Source organism: Oncorhynchus gorbuscha, unplaced genomic scaffold, assembly GCF_021184085.1.
Source record: "Oncorhynchus gorbuscha isolate QuinsamMale2020 ecotype Even-year unplaced genomic scaffold, OgorEven_v1.0 Un_scaffold_141:::fragment_3, whole genome shotgun sequence".
NCBI classification, from domain to species: Eukaryota; Metazoa; Chordata; class Actinopteri; order Salmoniformes; family Salmonidae; genus Oncorhynchus; species Oncorhynchus gorbuscha.
This window is the reverse complement of record NW_025744684.1, coordinates 560,856-578,520: the sequence shown is the minus strand read 5'-3', so window position 1 is coordinate 578,520 and position 17,665 is coordinate 560,856. Positions and strand designations below refer to the sequence as shown.

General features: G+C 46.4%; 1 protein-coding gene and 1 long non-coding RNA gene across 5 annotated transcripts; one reads left to right on the top strand and one right to left on the bottom strand.

Annotated features, from left to right (window-relative positions):
• Window positions 1–2,791: 2,791 nt before the first annotated feature.
• Window positions 2,792–3,691, bottom strand: LOC124017035. Its single transcript, XR_006835448.1, has 3 exons — window positions 3,495–3,691; window positions 2,980–3,042; window positions 2,792–2,847 (listed from the first exon to the last, which is right to left on the bottom strand). It is a non-coding gene; the product is annotated as an uncharacterized LOC124017035 (long non-coding RNA).
• A 3,296-nt stretch (window positions 3,692–6,987) lies between these two features.
• LOC124017031 (oxidative stress-induced growth inhibitor 2-like) lies at window positions 6,988–17,662 on the top strand. Of its 4 annotated transcripts, XM_046332377.1 has the most exons (7): window positions 6,988–7,199; window positions 12,341–12,465; window positions 12,858–12,952; window positions 13,123–13,259; window positions 13,465–13,656; window positions 13,827–13,921; window positions 14,045–17,662. In XM_046332377.1, the coding sequence occupies exons 3-7, from the start codon at window positions 12,886–12,888 to the stop codon at window positions 15,219–15,221; spliced, it is 1,668 nt and encodes a 555-aa protein (XP_046188333.1). In that variant the 5' UTR covers window positions 6,988–7,199; window positions 12,341–12,465; window positions 12,858–12,885; the 3' UTR covers window positions 15,222–17,662. The 4 variants fall into 4 exon arrangements, with proteins under 4 accessions (XP_046188333.1, XP_046188331.1, XP_046188330.1 ...); XM_046332375.1 differs by lacking the exon at window positions 12,341–12,465; XM_046332374.1 differs by lacking the exon at window positions 12,341–12,465 and having other exon boundaries at window positions 7,184–7,314.
• The last annotated feature ends 3 nt before the right edge of the window (window positions 17,663–17,665 follow it).

Genomic DNA, 17,665 nt, shown 5'->3' with positions numbered 1-17,665 from the left:
TGAACAATAATTTGGTTACATCCCTTTGATAGCCTATACTAGTAGTGTTTTTGAAAAGTTAAGTGATTTTTAGGTATGGCCCTATTTGTTTCTAATGTTCCAGCATACTCTATACCAAATTAATTCATCCATTCAGTCAGTCAGTCAGACATCATGTTTCTTCATAGGCTATCCTTGGTCAACTGTCAGCTCGTGTGGTGTTTGGCTATAAAGAGCTCCGCAATCAAGTGGCCATGTGAGTCAGTCAATACGTCCACACAGTGAACCACACTTGGGATACGCACCCACGTTGGGTGGTGGTTTTTAAAACTGCAACAGCCGATAGGAACATAACAAGTAAGTCGCCTATATTTTGTTCATATCCTATAGAGGCTATGGAAGCGTGTCTTTGAGAGGGACATCATTGCGCACACCTCCGATCATGCCGTCCCTGGAAGGGGTGCGTCACCTGAGTGGGTTGATTCACTGATATGGTCATCCTGTCTGGGTTGCCCCCCCCCTTGGGTTGTGCCGTGGCGGAGATCTTTGTGGGCTATACTCAGCCTTGTCTCAGGATGCTAAGTTGGTGGTTGAAGATATCCCTCTAGTGGTGTGGGGGCTGTGCTTTGGCAAAGTGGGTGGGGTTATATCCTTCCTGTTTGGCCCTGTCCGGGGGTGTCCTTGGATGGGGCCACAGTGTCTCCTGACCCCTCCTGTCTCAGCCTCCAGTATTTATGCTGCAGTAGTTTATGTGTCGGGGGGCTAGGGTCAGTTTGTTATATCTGGAGTACTTCTCCTGTCCTATTCGGTGTCCTGTGTGAATCTAAGTGTGCGTTCTCTCCTTCTCTCTTTCTTTCTCTCTCTCGGGGACCTGAGCCCTAGGACCATGCCCCAGGACTATCTGACATGATGACTCCTTGCTGTCCCCAGTCCACCTGGCCGTGCTGCTGCTCCAGTTTCAACTGTTCTGTCTTATTATTATTCGACCATGCTGGTCATTTATGAACATTTGAACATCTTGGCCATGTTCTGTTATAATCTCCACCCGGCACAGCCAGAAGAGGACTGGCCACCCCACATATGCTCTCTCTAATTCTCTCTTTCTTTCTCTCTCTCGGAGGACCTGAGCCCTAGGACCGTGCCCCAGGACTACCTGACATGATGACTCCTTGCTGTTCCCAGTCCACCTGACCGTGCTGCTGCTCCAGTTTCAACTGTTCTGCCTTATTATTATTCGACCATGCTGGTCATTTATGAACATTTGAACATCTTGGCCATGTTCTGTTATAATCTCCACCCGGCACAGCCAGAAGAGGACTGGCCACCCCACATAGCCTGGTTCCTCTCTAGGTTTCTTCCTAAGTTTTGGCCTTTCTAGGGAGTTTTTCCTAGCTACCGTGCTTCTACACCTGCATTGTTTGCTGTTTGGGGTTTTAGGCTGGGTTTCTGTACAGCACTTTGAGATATCAGCTGATGTACCAAGCTGCTTACCTATTGCATATTCAGTCTTCCCAGCCTGGTGCAGGTCTACAATTTTGTTTCTGGTGTCCCTTGACAGCTCTTTAGTCTTGGCCATAGTGGAGTTTGGAGTGTGACTGTTTGAGGTTGTGGACAGGTTTCTTTTATACTGATAACAAGTTCAAACAGGTGCCATTAATACAGGTAACGAGTGGAGGACAGAGGAGCCTCTTAAAGAAGAAGTTACAGGTCTGTGAGAGCCAGAAATCTTGCTTGTTTGTAGGTGACCAAATACTTATTTCCACCATAATTTGAAAATAAATTCATTAAAAATCCTACAATGTGATTTTCTGGATTTTCTTTCTAATTTTGTCTGTCATAGTTGAAGTGTACTTATGATGAAAATGACAGGCCTCTCTCATCTTTTTAAGTGGGAGAACTTGCACAATTGGTGGCTGACTAAATACTTTTTTGCCCCACTGTACCTGTATTTTGGTTGTAGGTGTTGCCGACGTTTGTGAAGATCTTGGTGTAGATCAGTTGGGTCTCAGTATTGAAAGGTCCTACTTTTCCTGAGTTAGTCAAACCAGCAGAGAAGGCCACCTTTGGTCTGTCTGTGAACAGGGGAGAACACAGGATACATACAGTGCCTTGCGAATGTATTCGGCCCCCTTTTTCAGTTTTTGATTGGTTAAAAAAGTTTGAAGTATCCTATAAATGTCGTTCCACCTCATGATTGTGTCCCACTTATTGTTGATTCTTCACAAAAAAATACAGTTTTATATTTTTATGTTTGAAGCCTGAAATGTGGCAAAAGGTCGCAAAGTTCAAGGGGGCCGAATACTTTCGCAAGGCACTGTACATACTGACAATGGAGAAACAAATACAAATGAACAATGCAAGATGTCTTTGGAAATATCTTAGTCAGCAGACAAGAAGAAAGGTAACAATTTAAACTTTGTAAATAGATGATAAAGTGGTGGCTGACACATTTTAGCACTAAAGATTTTATCAGAGCAAACTTGAGAAAATGTAAATGTAAATAAAGTTGTCTGTTTCCCTGTATTCTGTCTCTTCAGCACCTCCACCTGGCTCCCCAAGGCTGACAGTTCTGCTGACATAAAGACAACACATCAAACAGTTACCTAAACCTATTTGTAAGCCATATAGTCATATTATATTATGAATATATGGCTTACATGCTGTCTTCAGCACCTCCACCTGGCTCCCCAAGGCTGACAGTTCTGCTGACATAAAGACAACACATCAAACAGTTACCTAAACCTATTTGTAAGCCATATAGTCATATTATATTATGAATATATGGCTTACATGCTGTCTTCAGCACCTCTACCTGGCTCTCACTGGCTGTCACTCTGGCTCCCATGGCTGACAGCGCTGCTGCTTGTGCTGGAGTTGTAGAATCAAATAAAAAAAATATGTTCAAGCATGTCATCTTCAAGCTATTGTTGATTGCTACTAAATTATATAAATACTGTAGTAATAATTCCCGACTGATTGCTTATGATCATATCCGCATACCTGCATTCTCTCTCTTCAGCTCCTCTCCCAGCCTCTCACTGACGCTCAGTCTGGTCTCCAGGGCTGAAATAACAGGACAATGTATTCAGAAATTATAATGATTTAATTCAGACAATCGAACAAGTCTCCCAGAGTAGCGTTGCTGTAACTTAGAGTGAATGGGCCGCAGGTTGACGTTCATTGGCATGAATCTTGCCCTGGAAGCAGAACTGAGCAATTTCTGCTAGATGGGCCAGCTCCAAAGTCAAAAGTGGCTATTTTGTAAAAATCCATGAAAACAAAAATGTCACTTTTTGGTATTAATTTAAGGTTAGACATTAGGGTTAGCAGTGTGGTTAATTTTAGAGTTAATGTTAGGCTTAAAATTAGATTTCATTACTTTGTGGCTGTGCCACCTATTGACCACTCTGCAGAGCTGCCTCCAGAACAAGATTCATGACAAAAAACGCTAACATGCCAATGGACCTACATGTAAAGTCATATGATTTATTTAATACAATAAAACTCCTCATTACCTGCATTGTCTCTCTTCAGTTCCTCCACCTGGCTCTCACTAGCTGTCAATCTGTTTCCCATGTACCTCAGCTCCACTCTCTGCTCAACCAGGATGTTTCCCATATTGTGCACCTTGTCTCTGTGCTTTCAGCTCAGTCCAGATGTCAAGACCACCATTATCACGGCTCTCCCACGTTCACTGTGACCCTGTAGAGTGGTGTCATTCTCCCTAACCCCTCCACTCTCCCCCTGAGCCCATGTCCTAGACAGACAGAACAGCAACACCAGCATAGCTGGTATTTCCTACTCAGAAGTAAAATGAGCAACAAGGATTTAAAAAAAAGTGAAATCATTGAAACTTGTTGAGCTTAAAATTTATTTTCAAAATAATGTTTCAATGATTTCATTTTTTTTGTCCTTATCCCCCATTCTACTTCTGAGGAAGGGCAGATACATATTGCAGAGTTGAAGAGAGATGTAATATTTAACCACAAGAGGGAATAATTGTCACATTTTGACAGACTATTGTATTGTACACTGGTGTGCACCTGTATTTGTGTACTTTTTGCCCATGACTTTACTTGTCCTTGGTGACACATCATTTGGCCGCCTTTCGTTCCAGTACTCTGCTGCCTGTGACTGGAACGAATTGCAAAAATCGCTGAAGTTGGAGACTTTTATCTCCCTCACCAACTTCAAACATCAGCTATCCGAGCAGCTAACCGATCGCTGCAGCTGTACATAGTCTATAGGAAAATAGCCCACCCATTTTCACCTACCTCATTCCCATACTGTTTTTTATACTGTTTTTATTTATTTATTTTTCTGCTCTTTTGCACACCAATATCTCTACCTGTACATGACCATCTGATCATTTATCACTCCAGTGTTAATCTGCAAAACTGTATTATTCGCCTACCTCCTCATGCCTTTTGCACACATTGTATATAGACTGCCCATTTTTTTCTACTGTGTTATTGACTTGTTAATTGTTTATTCCATGTGTAACTCTGTGTTGTCTGTTCACACTGCTATGCTTTATCTTGGCCAGGTCGCAGTTGCAAATGAGAACTTGTTCTCAACTAGCCTACCTGGTTAAATAAAGGTGAAATAATTTTTTTTTTTAAATTAACGTTCCACTGAGTTGCAACATGTGCTGGTTTCTCATGCATCAGGTTACCAAGACCAGTGTGTATAAAGAAGAGGACTGAGCCCAGTAGACTACATTCGTTCTGAAGAGGTATTGTTTCAGAATGAGGGATGCTGGAGCTCTGCTGGTGTTGTTGTTCTGTCTGTCTGGGACATGGGCTCAGGGCCTGAGTGGAGGGGTTAGGGAGAATGACATCACTCTACAGAGACCAACACTTTACATGTTGTATTTATATTTTTGTTCAGTACAATTTTTTTAACGATTTTGTTCCGTTTGATTTTCAAGCTAATGTGTTACAAACAACAACAAAAATATAGAACGCAACATGTAAAGTGTTGGTCCCCTTATTCAAGAGCTGAAATAAAATATATCATTCATTTTCCATGCGCACAAAAAGCTTATTTCTCTCAAATTTTGAGCACAAATTTGTTTACATTCCCATTAGTGAGCATTTCTCCTTTGCCAAGAGAATCCATCCACCTGACAGGTGTGGCATATCAAGAAGCTGATTAAACAGCATTACATAGGTACACCTTGTGCTGGGGACAATAAAAGGCCACTCTAAAATATGCAGTTGTCACACATCACAATGCCACAGATGTGTCAAGTTTTGAGGGAATGTGCAATTGGCATGCTAACTACAGGAATGTTAGTTTCTCTACCATAAGCCACATCCAATGTCATTTTAGAGAATTTAGCAGTATGTACAACCAGCCTCACAACTGCAGACCATGTGTAACCACGCCAGCCCAGGACCTCCACAACAGGCTTCCTCACCTGCGGGATCGTCTCAGACCAGTCACCCCTTTGTGGGAAAAAAATAATTCTGATTGGCTGGGCCTGGCTCCCCAGCGCCCCTGCCCAGTCATGTGAAATCCAAAGATTAGGGGCCTAATTAATTAATTTCAAATGGAGACTGTGAACAAGTGGTTGTGCTGAGCGTGCTGGTAGGGCCAACTTCCAGCCGTAGGCCATGGTTGTGCTGGCACCTCCAGGAAGTGAACCGAGGTTGAGCTGGCTGCTCCCATTGTGCAAGAAGCCTGAGGAGTCGGTCTAAAGTTATACAGTTACATTGATGCTGTTGACCCGGATCACTGGTTGCTGCGGAAAAGGAGGAAGGTCAAAAGGGGGGTGAGTGTAACGGATGTGAAACGGCTAGCTTAGTTAGCGGTGCGCGCTAAATAGCGTTTCAATCGGTGACGTCACCTGCTCTGAGACCTTGAAGTAGTAGTTCCCCTTGCTCTGCCGCAGCTTGTGGAGCGATGGGTAACGATGCTTCGTGGATGACTGTTGTTGATGTGTGCAGAGGGTCCCTGGTTCGTGCCCGGGTATGGGCGCCCCAATATGGTTGTCTGGGCCCCTATATGGATTTCCTGTCGCTTTCCAATATGAACGTTGACTAAAATATAGCGTCATCAAATTGATCAATTTTTAGTTCCCTCGTCCGGTTCTTGAACCAGAAGAAGCAGCGCGATGGTCTGAGCGCGCGCTCTTTGCCGAGACTACGAATCTGTGCTCGCGCCCTATACCTGCCCTACCGGTGCAGCGCGACTGAAAGAGTTTCGATGTGACGCTGAAGTCAAGCCAGAGAGGAAGAAGAGAGATGCCCAGCTCTGCGGAAACCCTCACCAGCTGGCGATTTTTCCTTGTTTCGCCTACAAAGCAATACGTTTTTGTATGGCGGTCAAGGAGTGTCAGATTTGGTTAACTAAATGAACAGCTCATTTGCTACAGGTTTATTCGATTGAATATAAGTTTCGTAATGCTTAAGTTCTTACGTGTACAATTTAAGTAGGACAATTTTGTATAATGTCTTTTTATTTTGTACAATGGCTATTTTTCCACCTTTACCATCCTACAGTAGGTATCGGCATGCATCTCCAACGCTTGTTTGCGGACTGTCATAATACCATAGAAGAAGAAGAAGAAGAAGAAGAAGAAGAAGAAGAAGAAGAAGAAGAAGAAGAAGAAGAAGAAGAAGAAGAAGAAGAAGAAGAAGAAGAAGAAGAAGAAAGATAGGCGGGAGCTAGACAGACCGCGGTGCCGCTTTGTGGACAACGAGTCCAATTTTAGGGCGCAGAGACGTGTATCTTGTCAGTATATCCATCCTCTTTGGTTAAACACAGAAACCGGTTTCTCTCTCCTGAAATAAGGACATCTGTCCTTGAGGTGGATAGATAAAAGTATCGGGTGACATTAGTAGCATATTCGGGATTGGATGCTGTCATTAATGGTTAAAACACATCTCATCAGACAGTGTCTGTTCACTATGGAGAGAGAGGAGAGAGAGAGAGAGAGAGAGAGAGAGAGAGAGAGAGAGAGAGAGAGAGAGAGAGAGAAAATGAGAGAGAGAGAGAGAGAAAATGAGAGTGAGAGAGAGAGAGAAAATGAGAGTGAGAGAGAGAGAGAGAGAGAGAGAGAGAGAGCGAAAATGAGAGTGAGAGTGAGTGAGGGAGGTGGTATGTGTGTCATCTCGATAGAGCCTCCCACCGGCGACCCGATATATACTGTGAGAGCGGCGGCCGTCGGCCGTACAGAGGAGTGATTGGGAGATATAGAGATACATCGTACCGAGGTAAGTAGCCTACAGAGCTGCCGCCTCGGAGCTGAGGGATGGTGTTGCTGCTTTCTCTTGGAGGGATGCGGAGAACTAGAGGATGGCCGGGAGTGTCTGACCTAAATTATAGGAGGTACCCTACAAGGATGATGAAATTGTCGCAATTCGCATGTGCGCCCGCGTACGATGGAATCACTCTCAAGATCACGGATGGGGAGAGACAGTAGCATACCCTATAGCAGCCTAATATAGGATGCTGTATAGATTGTGTAGCGGGCCAAAATCGCAGTATCTTTTAGACTAGAGAAGTCCTGTGATGGGCGGTAATTGTGTAATCCACAAGCCTATTTGTAGAGAATGTAACATTGATTACAGTAATAATATACATTTTTGTCTCAGAAATATGAGAAATTTGCTAAATTATTATTGTGGTATAGGCATAGTTAGCCAAATGGAGGGTTGAATTAAGCCCTGTTTATACCTGGTGCTAACATGCACACTTTGTCCTCATTCTGATTGTGCCCACATTCGTAGACCGGTATAGACGATTAACAGCCACATTGTGATCCGATCTTCCTGACCACCTTTGGAGGCAGTCAGGCACACAAACCATTTAAATCATCAATGCCTCTAAACTCATTGTCAGGTAGCAGCACCATTGACTTATGTAATCAGTAAATGTCTTTAAATAATTAAATATTATTATTATCTGTCTGGCCAGATTATCTGTCAAATAACAGCTAATCTGGCTACAATGCGGACACAATGGATGAATAAGAGACACATTTAATACAATCTGTAAACAAAACAAACCATAAACAGATAGTGATTGGATCATATTGACCAGATCCCCAAACTCACTTGGATGCTGTTAGTGCATGGTGTAAACAAGGCTTTACAGTACAAGAACATAAAACACAATTACAGCTAAAACAGATCAAATAGCTATTAGGCTGATTTATTTCAAACATTCCAGCTCAGAATGCCAGCCTGATGCAGTTGGCTTTATATCAGCACTTTCACATGCAGAGAATACTAAAGCATCTCCACGGTAACCAAATTATGCTTTGACTCAGATTTTTCACTTTAAAATGTATGCCAAACAAAAACCATTGATTTCAAAGTTTTAAAAACCATATAACTCTATGTAAATAGACTGCTTTGAACAATTTACACAGCAAACTTAACAAAAAACACATTTACTGGGAGAACTGTGCAGATGCTGAGAGAGAAAACAGCCAAAGGTAATGATAGACTATTGAATATCCCACCATTGATATTCCTGCACAGTACAAAGTTCATGGCACCTGTACAAAGTTTGAACTTGTTATTTTTAACAGCGAATAAAAGTCATGAAAATATGTAAAGTTTTTCTTCCTGTTTAACATTTGATTCTTTATTCCTGTTTACACTTAAAAGGTACAGGCTTTGTACAGGTGCAGATACTGAGTGATTTTTGCCCTGAGAGTAACACAATTCTTTATCTCATGTAACAAGTGTCCCCTGGCTTGTTAAGTTGATAGGGAATTGACCCCAACCCTGGCACTGCCACCTAACCCATTCAACCCTGGTACTGAACCTAACCCATTCAACCCTGGTACTGAACCTAACCCATTCAACCCTGGCACTGCCACCTAACCCATTCAACCCTGGTACTGAACCAAACCCATTCAACCCTGGTACTGAACCTAACCCATTCAACCCTGGTACTGAACCTAACCCATTCAACCCTGGTACTGCCACCTAACCCATTCAACCCTGGCACTGCCACCTAACCCATTCAACCCTGGTACTGAACCTAACCCATTCAACCCTGGTACTGCCACCTAACCCATTCAACCCTGGCACTGCCACCTAACCCATTCAACCCTGGTACTGAACCTAACCCATTCAACCCTGGCACTGGACCTAACCCATTCAACCCTGGTACTGAACCTAACCCATTCAACCCTGGCACTGAACCTAACCCATTCAACCCTGGCACTGCCACCTAACCCATTCAACCCTGGTACTGAACCTAACCCATTCAACCCTGGCACTGAACCTAACCCATTCAACCCTGGCACTGAACCTAACCCATTCAACCCTGGTACTGCCACCTAACCCATTCAACCCTGGCACTGCCACCTTTCAACCCTGGTACTGAACCTAACCCATTCAACCCTGGCACTGCCACCTAACCCATTCAACCCTGGCACTGAACCTAACCCATTCAACCCTGGCACTGAACCTAACCCATTCAACCCTGGCACTGAACCTAACCCATTCAACCCTGGCACTGAACCTAACCCATTCAACCCTGGCACTGAACCTAACCCATTCAACCCTGGCACTGAACCTAACCCATTCAACCCTGGCACTGAACCTAACCCATTCAACCCTGGCACTGAACCTAACCCATTCAACCCTGGCACTGAACCTAACCCATTCAACCCTGGCACTGAACCTAACCCATTCAACCCTGGCACTGAACCTAACCCATTCAACCCTGGCACTGAACCTAACCCATTCAACCCTGGCACTGAACCTAACCCATTCAACCCTGGCACTGCCACCTAACACATTCAACCCTGGTACTGGACCTAACCCATTCAACCCTGGTACTGGACCTAACCCATTCAACCCTGGTACTGGACCTAACCCATTCAACCCTGGTACTGGACCTAACCCATTCAATCCTGGTACTGGACCTAACCCATTCAACCCTGGTACTGGACCTAACCCATTCAACCCTGGTACTGGACCTAACCCATTCAACCCTGGTACTGCCACCTAACCCATTCAACCCTGGTACTGGACCTAACCCATTCAACCCTGGTACTGGACCTAACCCATTCAACCCTGGTACTGGACCTAACCCATTCAACCCTGGTACTGGACCTAACCCATTCAACCCTGGTACTGGACCTAACCCATTCAACCCTGGTACTGGACCTAACCCATTCAAGCCACGGCATAACAAATCAATGTATTAATCAGTTTAAAAAAAATATATATATATAGTGCTTTTAACAACAAAATAAAGTCACAAAGTGCTTTACAGTAAAAGTTTTGAGTATACCCCCCCCCCCTCCATGTGAGTAAGCTGGCTGAATGTTGGTGACCATGTTAAATTGGTCAGTGGTGTGGAAATGCCAGATTTAGCCTGCCAAACAGGGGGCACGGCTCTACAATACCCACTGCCTGCTCCCTCCATGACTTTCTCTGGTACTCCCGCCCAAACAGAGCACGGCCAGTGTATGGAATCCTGCCACTTTTACTGAAAAGGGTAACACCCAACTCCCCAGCACTGGGTGAAAAACAGCCTGCAGGGCTCTGTTACCCAGGGCTGGACAGGGGAGTGGGGGGTGGAAAGGGATGGTGGATGCATGTCAGAGGGGAGGTGGAAAGGGATGGTGGTTGCATGTCAGAGGGGGGTGGTGGATGCATGTCAGAGGGGGGTGGATGCATGTCAGAGGGGAGGTGGAAAGGGATGGATGCATGTCAGAGGGGGGTGGATGCATGTCAGAGGGGGGTGGATGCATGTCAGAGGGGGGTGGATGCATGTCAGAGGGGGGTGGATGCATGTCAGAGGGGGTGGATGCATGTCAGAGGGGGTGGATGCATGTCAGAGGGGGGGTGGATGCATGTCAGGGGGGGGGTGGATGGGATGGTGGATGCATGTCAGAGGGGAGGTGGAAAGGGATGGTGGATGCATGTCAGAGGGGGGTGGATGCATGTCAGAGTGGAGGTGGGAGGGATGGTGGTTGCATGTCAGGGATGGTGGTTGCATGTCAGGGGGGGATGGATGCATGTCAGAGTGGAGGTGGGAGGGATGGTGGTTGCATGTCAGAGGGGGGATGGATGCATGTCAGAGGGGAGGTGGGAGGGATGGTGGCTGCATGTCAGAGGGGGGGATGGATGCATGTCAGAGGGGGGTGGATGCATGTCAGAGTCAGGGGGGGTGGATGCATGTCAGAGGGGGTGGATGCATGTCAGAGGGGAGGTGGGAGGGATGGTGGCTGCATGTCAGAGGGGGGTGGATGCATGTCAGAGGGGAGGTGGGAGGGATGGGGCTGCATGTCAGAGGGGGGGATGGAGGGGGTGGGTGCATTTCAGAGGGGGGTGGATGCATGTCAGAGGGGTGGGAGGTGGGAGGGATGGTGGCTGCATGTCAGAGGGGTGGGAGGTGGGATGGAGGGGAGGTGGTGGATGCATGTCAGAGGGGAGATGATGAGGGATGGTGGTGGGTGCATGTCAGAGGGGAGGTGGGAGGGATGGTGGATGCATGTCAGAGGGGAGATGGGAGGGATGGTAGCTGCATGTCAGAGGGGAGGTGGGAGGGATGGTGGGTGCATGGAGGGGAGGTGGGAGGGATGGTAGCTGCATGTCAGAGGGGAGGTGGGAGGGATGGTGGATGCATGTCAGAGGGGAGGTGGGAGGGATGGTGGATGCATGTCAGAGGGGGGGGGGTGGGATGGTGGATGCATGTCAGAGGGGAGAGGGTGTGAATGACCTGTGGCAGGCGGTGAGATGTTTGGGTGGGTGTGTTTGGGTGGGTGTGTATGGGGATGGGGGTAGGGAGGCGCGCCCCTCTTGTCTAGTCTGTCAGTGTGCCAGGTCTACATTCCCACTGCACCGGCCGGTGAAAAGGGCTGTAAATATATAAACAGGCCTGGCAGGATTAGAGCCTGCTGGGAGTGATCAGGGGGGATTTCCACCCCGCCGGGCACACAATGGCACCGCCACATAACATAAACACACATACACACACATACACACAATGGAACCGCCACATAACATAAACACGCATACACACACATACACACACACACAATGGAACCGCCACATAACATAAACACGCATACACACACATACACACACACACAATGGCACCGTGGCACAACAGACCTGAGCCTCCATAGATTTGATGCATACTGTCTTTTGTTTGGGAAGAGGTGGTTCGTCTAGCCACGGGCTGTGTGTACGATGCAGGGGGCACGGCGTGGTGGCAGGGGAGGGGTGGTGGGGTGGGAGGGAGGGGTGTTGTGGTCCTGATTGGATGTGTGTGTGTGTGTGTGTGCAGAGAGAGAGAGACAGACAGAGAAAGAAACAGAGAGAGTTGGACACAATAGCATGATGAATAGAGTTGTTTTATTCCCTGTGTGTGTGTGCTGGAGAGTCAGCTGAGCGTCGATAGAGACAGACCGAGGGATGGGATCTCCGCTCACATAAAACAACAACCGTGACGGCCGATCCAGTCCAGTTTGAACCTGTCACACCAGACTGAGAAGTGACAACTGCAGTAATTTCAGACCACAACCCTCTCTCAGCTAAAAGGCACTAACTAACACACTCTAACGGATGACAGCTCTACTGTTGGCCAAGCAGACATTCTGTCTGTATGTTTTGGCAGTCCCACACTCACTCTACTGTACCTGACTCACTTAACCTGTGAGAGAATGAAAGACTGTCTGCAACCACCAACCATCTTCACTTTGTTTATGAGTATCCATCCATCCTGTCACCATGGTGATGTTACCCCCAATAAATAAGCCAAGGGTTCAGGTATAAGGTTGACTCTCTCTCTCTCTCTCTCTCTCTCTCTCTCTCTCTCTCTCTCTCTCTCTCTCTCTCTCTCTCTCTCTCTCTCTCTCTCTCTCTCTCTCTCTCTCTCTCTCTCTCTCTCTCTCTCAGTGTGCCGGCTCTGGCCCTGGCTACAGCCATGCCTCTTCTGGAAGAGACCACTGTGCCTCGAGAGCATCCCCCCACACTGCCTGTGGTCATCATAGGTATGTTTAGCCCTAACCTCTGACCCCTGACCGCTAACATCTAACCCTAACCTCTAACTCTTCCCGAGAGGCTAGCACCTCTTCGCCATCTCACTTCGCCCACCGTCATCATTCACAGGTAACCTCTGACATTGCAAACATTTGATTCTCTCCTCTGTATGTCTGTGTAGGTAACGGGCCATCAGGTATCTGCCTGTCCTACCTGCTGAGTGGCTACAAGCCCTACCTGGACCCTTCAGCTGTTCACCCAAACCCTGTTCTGTACAGGAAGTTACAGGAGACCAGACACCTGCCCATCACTGAACAGGTGAACATCAAAGCATTGCTTTAAACACATATACAGCACACACACACACACACACACACACACACACACACACACACACACACACACACACACACACACACACACACACACACACACACACACACACACACACACACACACACACACACACAGATCACAGTTGGCAAACACAAACATTGAAACATGATCTGGTCTCTCTATGCAGGATCTGGAGTATCTGAGTGAAGGTCTGGAGGGGCGGTCAGGAAACCCTGTAGCGGTGCTGTTTGACACCCTGCTGCACCCCAATGCGGATTTTGGCTACGAGTTTCCCCCTGTGCTACAGTGGAGAAGAGACAAGCAGCAGCACCTTCCTCACCTGGTGCTGGGCAGGGCAACGCCTGGAGGGGCCTGGCACGTGAGTTATTCCTAAGCAGTTTATACCCTCCTTTCCCCATTCATTTACCCCTACACCTCACCCACGGTGCTGGGCAGAGCTATGCCTGGGAAACCTGGAAAGACCCCCAAATCTACCCATCCATATGTTCCAATCCTCACCTCCAATCCTCTCTTTTCTCTCTCTTCTAGGTGATGGAGGGCTCCATGCTGACCATCAGTCTGGGCATCTGGATGGAACTGCCAGGGATCAACTACCGAGACCTGACTAACAATGGCAAATGCAGGTACTGACAATGGCAAATGCAGAGAGGGAAGGAGGGAAGGAGGGAGAGAGATAGAGATGCTGCAGTAAAGTTATATAAATTCAAAACAATGAGACAGCTTAAATCTTCTTAATACTTTAACAGGGGCGTGAGCAACGACCGGGCCACTCCAGAGGAGATCTCGTCTTACTACCGTAACTACGTCAAGCTGATGGGCCTGAAGCAGAACTTTGTTGACAACACCTACGTGACCTCTGTGCAGAAACTTTTCCGTGGACCCGAGGGGGAGGGTCTAGAGAATGGCCATGGAGGGTTGGGGGTGGGGGGAAAGGGGGTGTACGAGGGGAGGGAGAGTGAGGGTGTAGATGAAGGGGGAGGTGGGGGCCTGTGGGAGGTGAGGGGGTACCAGCGGGTGCAGGGCGACACCCACGTTCCTTTCTGCCTGTTTTCGGAGAATGTAGTTCTGGCCACGGGCGCGTCTGATTCGCCAGCTCAGCTGGGTGTGAAGGGGGAGGAGCTTCCCTTCGTGTTCCACAGCATCTCTGCCCTGGGATTGGCTGTCAGCCGGAAGAAGCTTGGGCCAAACTCTGATCCGGTGCTGATTGTGGGGGCGGGGTTAAGCGCGGCGGATGCGGTTTTGTGCGCTTGTAACAACAACATTTCCGTGCTGCATGCCTTCCGCAAACACGTAGACGACCCAGGCCTCATCTTTAAACAGCTACCCAAGACCCTCTACCCAGAATACCACAAGGTCTACCACATGATGCACTCCCAGACCCACGCAACACCAAACATGGCTGCCACCTCCACCACCAATGGCCTTCCCAGCATGGCCTCAGTCTGCTCCAAGATGTGCTCCAAGCCCCAACCCACCACAACTAACATGGCCGCCAATGGTGGTCCCGTTCTGTTCCCTGACTACACCAGCTTCCCAGAGCACTGCGTGGAGTCCTTCCAGCCAGACATGAAGTGTGTCCTGCAGGGGAGCAACTCCCTCAAGGCCTTTAAGATCTCCATGGCCCTAGTGTTGATCGGCACCCATCCCAACCTGTTCTTCCTCAAGGGCCAGGGCCAGTACCTGGGACTGGACCCCACCAAACCCATCTCCTGCAAGCAGAACCCTGTGGATGTGCACCCCTACACCTTCGAGTGCACCAAGGACCCAGGACTGTTCGCCATGGGCCCGCTGGTGGGAGACAACTTTGTTCGCTTCCTAAAGGGCGGTGCTCTAGGCATTGCCTCCTGCCTGCACAAGAGACTGAAGAAGAAAGGCAAGCTGATCGCAGAAGGGGGAGGAGTAGGAGGAGGGGAGTTTATCTAGGTGAAGTGTGGATAGAGAGGCACGAGGTGGTGAATGAGTTGGAAGGGAGAGAAAGAGAGGAGGAAGGGGCATCTTTATTTCAGCGAAGGGAGAAAGTAGAGGAAGGAGGTGGAGAAAGGGAGGAGAGGAAGGAGGAAGAAGGGGGTTCAACTTAGTAAAAATAGCTACTATAACCAATGGAGTTCTGAGTTAAAAGGGCAAAGCCAAACAGTACATTTTTTTATATTTTATTGTTTGCAGTGGACATGCCTATTTGAACTCTGAAGCTTTCTTACCACTTCTGAGAGAACTGAAAACAATGGTAGTGGAGGCAGGCTAGTTACAGTTCATGACCAAGTTTCATCCCACCACCTGTTACAGCTCCACTGTTCTGGTTTCTGCTGGGAAGCTGTCACAGGGTTTAATGTCCTCTATCCAGAAATCCAATCTGCAGTGTGACAATGTTTTTTAAGTCATATTTCTGACATTTTGTAATGTCTTGAGTTTTTATTATTTGCTCACCTTGTCTTTCATGCAAGTGCATTTTCTGATTTCTCATCTACTTTAAACAATTGTCCTACTATTTCTCTGATGGCCTTTCACCATGCAGTGGACTGTGAACCACTACAACTCCCCTTTAAAGCCTCAAGGAAATGGAACTTTGTAAAGATAGGCCCATAGCTGCTATAGTGTTTCTGCCATCATCTCAATTCTGAGTTTCTCATCAGTGCCAAGCTTCAGACCCCAAGCAGTACCTGGCAGACCAGGATGTAATGGGAACGTTGAAGTAACAGATGAATCAAAAACCCCATCAACATCCTAATCAGACGAAGTAGAACTAACTCACTATGGTTGAAGCGCTCCACTTAACGCTTTTCCTACGCAAACCCTTCCACTCACACACCTGACCTGAATGTATTCTGGATCAGATAACTCATTGCTAACTTACTGTACATGTCTACCCTGATTTCAAACAATGGGGCATAAAGAGTTCTCTATTGATGTTAGACCATAACAAAATGCCAAATAGTGTTTTTTAGACACACTGAAGTCATGCAGATGCGCGTGACTCTTGGCCGCAGTAAGAAAGCCATCGCCATCTGCATCCATTCAACATAGCCTAGATTTACGATATTACTCACAACAAAATAACTTTTTGGGGTCTCATATGCTTACCGTGATGTTTTGATTCTAGCTGGAACAGTCGCTAAGTTTATATCTGGTTGTGATCTTTGAAAAATAACTATTTTGGATGCAGCAGTTGTTAGCTAGAATGCTAACGCTCATTGACATAGGATATAGCAAAACCTAGCTAAATAGCCATTTTACTGGTTGAAGTTTAAGTGTTTTTTAAGTATAATGCAGTTGATTTGGGATAACACAAACATTATATTAAGCAGGACATTCATATGAACTTTAAAATCCAATTATAATCCAAAAGTAGTGTGAAATGCACTCATAAGTAACATCTAAATATAGGTTTTTTTGCTGCCACCAATTTGCAGCAATGTTAACAAACACAGAAAGGGGTCTATAAAATACTACTAGTCGACGACTCCTGATAAGTGTACATTGGATAAACGCAAACTGTAGGTGCATTCATTGACGACCATAAGTCTGAATACAAAACTGCTAGTCCATTGCATTTATCAGGAGTTGACTATCGCCTATTGAAGTCCTAATGACTATGTTAAATGCACATTTTCTGGTTGCCATTATGGAGGAAATATGCCTGTGGCTCTGATTCCAGGTCCGTATAGTATTCTCTGTGACATTTCTCATACCATGTCACTTTCACACAGCCATCATACGCCTCATGTGTTTGTTTTGCCAAATACCTGTTACTGTATGTAAAGCTGTGAGGACTGAGGGTAGAGTTTCATTCATTTATTGAACAAGTCAGTGGCCTTTAGAATGTGTGTATTCATATGCAGTTTATTTCCACATGCAGTCATCCTCAAGACTGAAGCTGCTTGCAGAAAAGAAAAAAACAAATTGTGGAATTGGGATAAAATATATATTGTTGACAAGATCAGCAAACTGAAAATGTATGGACAGTTCCTGGTCAATATGCTGTATTCCAAACTAACCACTACATCCAGACCTGAAAAGATGAATCAGTGGATAGGTGTAATTGTAAGGTGGTGGTAGTCATTCAACCTTGCCCCCAGATAGACCATCAGCTTATGGCTAATTACACCTACATGTCCAATCTACACAGTAGGTGTTGATGAGAAGGGTTAACTAGGGGTTGATTAATAAGTTCCCCAACCCCTGGGGTCTAACCAGGGTTTTCTACTTGTCTTACAACACATAACCCACAGTCTTCTCCTGTTCACAACAGACAGACACGCTGCTTTGTGCTTGGTAGAGTTGGACTCCTCTCTTGTACAACTCTAATTACTTTTTAATATGTTTTGTATACTGTATTTTTTATTATGAACAAATAAAAATCTTGAAACGTA

What these genes read in the sequence shown, in the direction of transcription:
- LOC124017031 (XM_046332374.1), top strand. Translation starts at nt 7,238, where the DNA reads ATGGTGTTGCTGCTTTCTCTTGGAGGGATGCGGAGAACTAGAGGATGG. An exon ending in ACCTGCCCATCACTGAACAG is followed by an intron (nt 13,260 to 13,464) that starts GTGAACATCAAA and finishes CTCTCTATGCAG; the next exon opens with GATCTGGAGTATCTGAGTGA. An exon ending in ACTAACAATGGCAAATGCAG is followed by an intron (nt 13,922 to 14,044) that starts GTACTGACAATG and finishes ATACTTTAACAG; the next exon opens with GGGCGTGAGCAACGACCGGG.